The sequence below is a fragment of the Mixophyes fleayi genome, chromosome 10 (genome assembly GCF_038048845.1).
Source record: "Mixophyes fleayi isolate aMixFle1 chromosome 10, aMixFle1.hap1, whole genome shotgun sequence".
NCBI lineage: Eukaryota > Metazoa > Chordata > Amphibia > Anura > Limnodynastidae > Mixophyes > Mixophyes fleayi.
The window spans coordinates 104,390,498-104,399,087 of NC_134411.1; the positions used below are offsets into that span (position 1 = coordinate 104,390,498).

Genomic DNA, 8,590 nt, shown 5'->3' on the forward strand with positions numbered 1-8,590 from the left:
TTCCCTTCCCAGATCCCGCTCTTCCAGGCTCATCCACAGCTCAAGCAGTGCGTCCGCCAAGCTATCGAGCGAGCGGTGCAGGAGCTGGTTCACCCTGTGGTGGATCGTTCCATCAAGATCGCTATGACCACTTGTGAGCAGATTGTGCGGAAGGACTTTGCATTGGACTCGGAGGAGTCTCGTATGCGTGTGGCCGCTCATCACATGATGCGGAACCTGACGGCGGGCATGGCCATGATAACCTGCCGGGAGCCACTGCTGATGAGCATTGCAACCAACCTGAAGAACAGCTTTGCCACTGCTATGCGGGTACAACTGAGTCCTAGAAAGGATTGTATGATGGATGTGTGTGTGGCTGACTGGGCCAGTTTCCAGGGATATTATCCATTATTGAGTTGAGGCATTTGTCTTCCCCAGGCAGCCTCCCCCCAGCAGCGGGAGATGATGGAACAGGCCGCGGCTCAGCTGGCTCAGGATAACTGCGAGCTGGCTTGTTGCTTTATACAGAAGACCGCAGTGGAGAAGGCCGGGCCAGAAATGGACAAGAGACTCGCTACTGTACGTCCTAGACTGTACCTTACTTCTCTCAGTTATTATGTGTCCTATTCACCCAGAGGTGCAACTCAATCCTGTTTGTAACCATATGTTAGTCTAGTACAGTCCATCCTGCAGATCTCCTGGGTGTGGGCATCCTGACCTCTGCCAGCCACTGATTGTCTGATGTGGCCGTAGCTGCCAGGTGTAGACGCCCCTCGCGCTCCCCCACGTGTAGATTCTTTAGGCTTCTAACTGTTACAGCAGTTTGATATATAATTGAATCTCTGGGGAAGGATAGACTACAATACTAGGTGTGATTGGGAAGTGGGAGAGCCCAGTGTGAGGGATGTAGGTGATTATTGTGAGGTGTTATAGCCCAGTAGTGTCTAGTCCTGGCCTTACATGGAGCTTTTGGGGACAGTCTCTATATGATCTATATACTAACTTCTGTTTAGAAGTAATCGCAGACTGTAATAACGTTAGATTTAATGCCTGGTTTTGTGTGCAGGAGTTTGAGTTACGGAAGCATGCCAGGCAGGAAGGCCGCCGCTACTGTGATCCTGTCGTGCTGACGTACCAGGCAGAACGTATGCCAGAGCAGATCCGACTGAAGGTAATCTATATAATGTACAGCTGTCAGAGCAGCGGAGGTCTGGAATTCAATTGGAGACCTTTATACGTGCACTGCTCTCTGTAATGTCATTACCTTCCTGTACTGAGACATTGTGCAGCTGCGTGACTGCAGGTAGTTCTAACGGGCCCCTCTCTCCCCCCAGGTCGGAGGTGTAGACCCCAAACAGCTGGCTGTTTATGAGGAGTTTGCACGCAATGTTCCTGGCTTCCTCCCCACCAATGACCTGACACAGCCCACAGGATTCCTGGCTCAGCCCATGAAGGTACTTCCAGCGATGATCTAGCGTTAAGGCCTCGGAGGAGGTTCCGCATTTCCTGAATTAACGCGGTCTCTTAATTTCAGCAACAAGCCTGGGCCACCGACGATGTTGCTCAGATTTATGACAAGTGTATAACTGAATTGGAGCAGCATCTGCATGCGATTCCTCCCACACTGGCAATGAACCCTCAGTCGCAGGCCCTGCGCAGCTTACTGGAGGCGGTGGCTCTTGCTCGCAACTCTAGGGATGCCATTGCCGCATTGGGGCTGCTGCAGAAGGTGAGATACCATAATGACGTCCTATCACTGCTGTGTGATTAGGAGACTAGCGGCAGTACAGTAATATCTCCTGTAACCCTTCTCCCCAGGCTGTAGAAGGACTCCTGGATGCCACTAGTGGGGCAGATGCCGACCTCTTGCTCCGATACCGGGAATGTCATCTCCTTGTTCTGAAGGCTCTGCAGGACGGACGGGCATATGGTTCTCCTTGGTGCAACAAGCAGATAACCAGGTTAGTAGCAGAGGCCGGTCCCAGAAGGGAAATGTCTGCTCCAGATTAGACGTGATCACGTCTCCCTGTTGTATGTCCTACAGGTGTCTGATAGAGTGCAGAGATGAGTACAAATACAACGTAGAAGCCGTCGAGCTTCTGATCCGGAACCATCTGGTGAATATGCAGCAGTATGATGTACACCTAGCGCAGGTAAGTCTGCGCTGCACCACCGCGCTTCTGTGTGTACCAGTTTCCTTCTGTCCTCACGGTATATATCATTGTCTCTCCGCAGTCCATGGAGAACGGGCTGAACTACATGGCGGTGGCATTTGCCATGCAGCTGGTGAAGATCTTGTTGGTCGATGAGCGTAGCGTGAGCCACGTGACTGAAGCAGAGTTTTTCCACACCATCGAAACGCTAATGCGCATCAACGCACACTCGAGGGGCAATGCCCCTGAAGGGTAAGTTCAAGGTGGCCGATCGTGTGACAGTGTGAAACTCTCACAGGGTGTGTTGGGTTTAGCAGTGTAACGTTTGTGATTGGATGAAAGGAGGGGTCAGGCCCTGATGCCAGAATAGGCACCATATTTATACTGCCGAACTGGTCAGGAATTATGGTGCTGCTACAGAACCCCCCTATCCCCAATCTTCCTGTGAGCGGTGTGTAATAGAGAGGGGGGGTTGTGGTATTTGTGACTAGTGTAGAGGGGAACCTGCTATTTTTATTGTGACCCTTTGAAAGGTTCAGGGAATAAATCTCCCCTCCTATCTTCCAGGCTTCCTCAGCTAATGGACGTTTTGCGCTCTAATTTTGAAGCAATGATTGAACGGGCCCAGGGAGGACCGAATTTCATGATGCATTCTGGCATTTCCCAAGCTTCAGAGTATGATGATCCTCCTGGCCTGCGGGAGAAAGCTGAATACCTGCTGAGAGAGTGGGTGAACCTGTACCACTCTGCCGCTGCTGGACGGGACAGTACCAAGGCCTTCTCTGCGTTTGTTGGGCAGGTGAGTGCGCACATTGCTGTGACTGCTACAACTGAGGGCTGAATATGGGTCTTCATACCGCTCTGTGCTCTTGTCTCAGATGCATCAACAAGGGATCCTGAAGACGGACGACCTCATCACTCGCTTCTTCCGCCTGTGTACAGAGATGTGTGTGGAGATCAGCTACCGGGCACAGGCTGAACAGCAGCACAACCCGGCTGCCAACCCCACCATGATCAGAGCGAAGTGCTATCATAACCTAGATGCGTTCGTCAGACTCATCGCTCTGTTGGTCAAACACTCCGGAGAGGCCACTAATACAGTGACAAAAATCAATCTTCTCAATAAAGTGAGTGCGCTCGGTTCTTTGGGGGGAGTTGTGTTCGGTGGACCGTTGTGTTGATCTCTTCCTTTGTCTGCCAGGTCCTGGGTATTGTAGTAGGGGTTCTGCTGCAGGACCATGAAGTGAGGCAGAGTGAGTTCCAGCAGCTGCCATACCATCGTATCTTCATTATGTTGCTGCTCGAGCTGAATGCTCCGGAACATGTGCTTGAGACCATCAACTTCCAGACACTCACAGCGTTTTGGTAAGTTCTGTCACTAGAGGAGGACAAGGTGTAACCCGTTATCTGTACCCCGGTATGACCGACCGGCTCCTGCTTTCTCTTCCAGTAATACCTTTCACATCCTTCGGCCGACCAAAGCAGCCGGGTTTGTCTACGCCTGGCTGGAGCTTATATCCCATCGAATCTTCATTGCACGAATGTTGGCTCACACCCCGCAGCAGAAGGTTGGTGACCATTGTATCGGTGCTCAGATTCCCTGAGTCTTTCAGCCACTGTCAGACCTAATCCTGTTATGTCTCTGCAGGGGTGGCCGATGTATGCGCAGCTTCTCATTGACCTCTTCAAGTACCTGGCTCCTTTCCTCAGGAACGTCGAACTCCCCAAACCGATGCAAATTCTCTACAAGGTAAGTGGTACAGTAATAACGCTCTGCCTCAGTGACCCCAGAACGTTGCCTACATAGACCTGTTCTAGCTGCACCTGATGGAGGGAAGGCCTAAGGATCCCCATAGACTGAGCTTGCGAGCAGGGCCTTTGTATTACCCAGTATTGTGTGTTGGTGCTATATAAATAAATGTTGATTAACATGTATGTGCGGCACTTGCTGACATGTAAATGTGTTACAGGGCACTCTGCGTGTGCTGCTTGTACTGCTCCATGATTTCCCTGAGTTCCTGTGTGACTATCACTATGGCTTTTGTGACGTGATCCCACCCAACTGCATCCAGCTGAGGAATCTGATCCTGAGTGCCTTCCCGCGTAATATGAGGCTTCCGGACCCCTTCACGCCCAATCTCAAGGTACCGCACCTAAAGAATATAGGGGGGTTACTGGGACCTGCATCATATTTAAACCAGTGTTGTGACGTATGACAGTGGTTACGCTGTGATGCCGGAGAGAAGCCTCCACTCCCCAATCTCTGCAGCTGCCGGACCTGTGAGCAGCCTGTACGGGGAACGAGCGACATTACACGCGCAGACTCTGGCCAGTAAGCGGTGGGTTTCAGTGTCCCTTTCTCTTGCAGGTGGACATGTTGAGTGAGATTAACATTGCTCCCAGAATCCTCACAAACTTCACCGGCGTGATGCCCCCGCAGTTCAAGAAGGACCTGGATTCCTATCTAAAGACCCGCTCCCCAGTGACCTTTCTGTCCGAGCTCCGCAGCAATCTGCAGGTCCGTGGTCGCCACGTGGTGTAGGGGTGTGCGCTGGTAGGTGGCCGCCATGTGTAGTGTTTAATCTGTAACTTCCACCCTGCAGGTATCCAATGAGCCCGGCAATCGTTACAGCATCCAGCTAATCAATGCGTTGGTCCTCTACGTGGGGACGCAGGCCATTGCTCACATCCATAATAAAGGCAGCACACCCTCCATGAGCACGATCACGCACTCGGCCCACATGGACATCTTCCAGAACTTGGCTGTAGACCTGGACACTGAAGGTAACGTCTGTGAGGAGCTGTCTGTCTGCCAGAAGTGTGTTATACATGGCTAACGTGTGTTTCTCCCCGTCGCAGGACGCTACCTCTTCCTAAACGCCATCGCCAATCAGCTGCGCTACCCCAATAGCCACACACACTACTTCAGCTGCACAATGCTGTACCTCTTCGCTGAGGCCAACACTGAGGCCATCCAGGAGCAGATCACACGGTGAGACCCTAGGACTATAGAACCAGCTGCTAGTGGGGGGGGAACGTAAGCTTCTTGGCAACTCATTGGGTTTGTTTTGCTGTGTAGGGTCCTGTTGGAGCGATTGATTGTCAACAGACCACATCCCTGGGGCCTCCTCATCACCTTCATAGAGCTGATCAAAAATCCAGCGTTCAAATTCTGGAACCACGAGTTTGTGCATTGTGCGCCGGAGATTGAGAAGTAAGTCGTGCGCGTGTCATGTGACAATCCTGCATGTAGCCGCTACGCTGACCGAGACGGCCTCAAAGTGTCCACAAGATCCTGGCAGTGAAAGGGTTAATGATAACTTCATACACAACTGTACTCTACTAGTCTGCTTGGAAGGATATAGGCCAGTTACATAAGGGGGTTACTGGGACCTGCATCATATTTAAACCAGTGTTGTGACGTATGACAGTGGTTACGCTGTGATGCCAGAGAGAAGCCTCCACTCCCCAATCTGTGCAGCTGCCGGACCTGTGAGCAGCCTGTACGGGGGAAGGAGCGACATTACACGCGAGGGCCCTGTCCTGTGATTGTGGGGAGGCGGCGGTCCTTGTCCTCTGGGACTGTCTGTTTTGTGTATATGGGATCTATGGGAGCTGTTTATTCTGCACCTCCAGTCGGATCCTTGATCTCTACATCCCCTGAGTCCCCCACTGGTACAGCCCGAGCGGGGCATTCGGGGGTGTCAGACTTCAAACTAGGGAACAAGTTGCATTCCTTCCAGCCCCACTGTTCTGCCACAACTACTTCCAGGTGTGGGTGCTGTAAGGCTGACTGGACAAAGCTCCAAGTCCTCGAGCCTGGAAGGTGATCTCTCTGATACAGCATCAAGTTTTCCTCTTTACCCCCCCAACTTATTTTGGGACTGACTAGAGCCATGTCCGAGGGCCCTGCAGGGGGAGCAGTCTCCTTTCTTATGTGATATCGGACCTCCAGGAGACGCTGCCTAAACCCACCGTTCCTGTGTTGCCCAATGAACTAGAGGAGGATTTAGCAGGAGGTTCTCACCACAGGGGTCACTGGTTGTTCTCCAAACACGTTTTATTTGGCCCTTTTACTGGAACCCAGGTTGTAGATTTCCTGATCTGCTTTGTAGAAGTCTCTTCCTCTGACTCCTGAATGTGAGGTGGTTTCTGCAGAGTGAGCTGGAGAACAGACCTGTCTCATGTTTTACTATGTGACGGTGTCATAGTTTGTCTGGCTCCTGTATGATGTGTCGCACGGCTGCCTGTATGTCCTATTTATAGCCGTATGATGCCCGGGCGCTCTGCCAGTTTGTGTCCACAGTAACCCCTCTTCCCTTCTCCCCTTCTCCCCAGGTTGTTCCAGTCGGTGGCACAATGCTGTATGGGGCAGAAGCAAGCTCAGCAGGTGATGGAAGGCACTGGTGCCAGCTAGATGCCCTTGTTACCCACATGTACTGAACACTGGCAATATGAGCCCCAGAAACCAACGTCTGCAATGTGAAGAATTCTATTTTTCCCGCCCTCGTGGAGGAATGTTCCAGCCCGGACTCCGACATATCTTCTGCTCAGAGGGGACAAGCTTTGACCTTTTGGATAAAATTTTACTTTTTCTCTTTTGCCCAAATTAACTTTTGGCCAAACAAAGGATGTTGTGAATATAATATTTTTTTTTTCTTGATTTCTTGTAAATACTGATCTGAAACGCAACTCAAAAAAAAACAAAAACAAAAAAATACAAGTTTAAGTCTGGGTTTGTCTTTTCGATGGTTTGAGACTGAGGGTGTGAGAGACTCATATGGAGGTGGGGGGGTTAACGGAATCCCCTCCACACCAGGGGATTCTGGCAGCCAATGAACTCTTCTGACGCAGGGTGGGGCTGTCTGATACCAAGCACTTGTGGGGGCAGGATAGGGAACAGCTGGGATCATAACTCGGATCTGTACTAAGCCTCCGCTCGCCATCTTTAAACCCCGCTCATCTGCTGCTCGTTTGATTCTGTTTCTAAGCTTATCCGGCCGTTCACTGACATTATCGCTTGTAAAAAGACCCAAACACTATTTTCTGAGGACTTGTAAATGAAGGGTTTGGGTTTTATTTTTTTGGGGGGTGGGGGGGTGGGAATAGATGAGTTATGAGCCGCTGCCCCTTTTCTCTCCCAGTCAGTCTTCAGTTTTGTAAAAAGAAACCAATTCCTGGACCCAATACAGGCCATTTTGTAGAATTTTGAATGTTTTGTAAATGTATTGGTCCTGTGTGTTGTATTTTGTAGGCTTTCAGTTTCTCACTTGTATGTAAGGATTCTGTAGTTACACATTAAAGTCATGACCTGCAGCTCTGGCCCTCTGTCGTCATTTCCAGGGGTCTTATTATACGTCTTCATGTGCAGAAAAGGGCGATTCTTTCACATCATACAACAGTGACTGATATCTCAGTATGATCTGTACAAACATACATGACGCACATGGAGTCCACGTGCTCCGGGGTTACTGGCAGGTTAATTGGCTTCTGAGAAAAAGAAAGTTGTGTCGTGTAACTTACACTAAAAGCTGCAGTAAAAGCGCTAAGGAATTTGCTGGTGCTCTATAAATAAATGATGTGATTTATATGTTCTCTGTACAGTGAATGATTAGCACCATAATGACCGTAATGACCACAGGGACTGTTTCTGCTACTTCCCAATATTTACCAAATTACTGAGACGGCTCCATGGATTTCCCTGACTCACCACACGGTGGCAGCATCTTCATAAAAAAACCAGCAGCACAAGACCTATGGCACAATCCCTGTGCCAGTTATTGGGGCAGCGATGAACAGGGATCAGACAGATCTCCATTGTATGATGGGGTTTGGTTGGATTTGGAGGGAAGCAGAGAAAATGGGTAAGGGGGGTAAATAGACAGGAGCAGGTATTGAGTTGTGTCAGTGACTTGGGGGAGGGGGGGAGAATAGGCACCAGTAAAGGGCAGGTATGGTGTAGTTAGGAGATATGGGTAAGGGGTATGCACTGGCAGAAACTGGGGTAGGAGAAAAATGGGTGAAAGACATGTACTGGCCGGATCTGGGGAGTCTGTGGTAAATAAGGGGGCCTGCTGTGGCAGATGCACCTATAGAGGGGGTTATTGTAGCTGACAGGAAGGAGGGTCTGCAATGTTTGGAGAGGGGCATGTAGGTGAGGGCCAGCTACTGAGGGGGTGGAGAGAGGGGACTGTGCAGGGATAATGGATTGACAGAAATAGGATGATGGCTGGGACTGTGTATATGGGGGTGATAATGAGCAGGTGCTGGTACTGAAGAGAGGATGATGGGGGGGCTGAGTATATTATTTTTTTTCAGGGGGGGGGGATTGATTGGATAAGGGGCATGTAGTGGGAAGGGGCTTTGGGGGGACCATGGGGTGGGCAGGTTGGGGAAGGTGGTGTAGGAGGATTGGGGAGGGGGGCACCTGGGAGGGGTGTAGGAGGACTGGGGAGGGG

At 50.7% G+C, this 8,590-nt stretch overlaps 1 protein-coding gene across 3 annotated transcripts in view; it reads left to right on the forward strand.

Annotated features, from left to right (window-relative positions):
- CNOT1 (CCR4-NOT transcription complex subunit 1) overlaps positions 1-7,448 on the forward strand; it is a 29,294-nt gene extending 21,846 nt beyond the window's left edge. For all 3 annotated transcript variants that reach the window (XM_075189423.1, XM_075189422.1, XM_075189424.1), the window contains exons 31-49: positions 13-309; positions 418-558; positions 1,046-1,150; positions 1,314-1,433; positions 1,514-1,708; positions 1,798-1,940; positions 2,024-2,132; positions 2,215-2,384; positions 2,700-2,931; positions 3,011-3,259; positions 3,334-3,497; positions 3,583-3,700; positions 3,781-3,882; positions 4,103-4,276; positions 4,501-4,650; positions 4,736-4,916; positions 4,992-5,124; positions 5,212-5,346; positions 6,471-7,448. In XM_075189423.1, coding sequence (XP_075045524.1) covers positions 13-309; positions 418-558; positions 1,046-1,150; positions 1,314-1,433; positions 1,514-1,708; positions 1,798-1,940; positions 2,024-2,132; positions 2,215-2,384; positions 2,700-2,931; positions 3,011-3,259; positions 3,334-3,497; positions 3,583-3,700; positions 3,781-3,882; positions 4,103-4,276; positions 4,501-4,650; positions 4,736-4,916; positions 4,992-5,124; positions 5,212-5,346; positions 6,471-6,549 — 2,997 coding nt within the window. In that variant the 3' untranslated portion in view covers positions 6,550-7,448. The remainder of the gene's footprint in view (positions 1-12; positions 310-417; positions 559-1,045; positions 1,151-1,313; positions 1,434-1,513; positions 1,709-1,797; positions 1,941-2,023; positions 2,133-2,214; positions 2,385-2,699; positions 2,932-3,010; positions 3,260-3,333; positions 3,498-3,582; positions 3,701-3,780; positions 3,883-4,102; positions 4,277-4,500; positions 4,651-4,735; positions 4,917-4,991; positions 5,125-5,211; positions 5,347-6,470) is intronic.
- Positions 7,449-8,590: the final 1,142 nt, after the last annotated feature.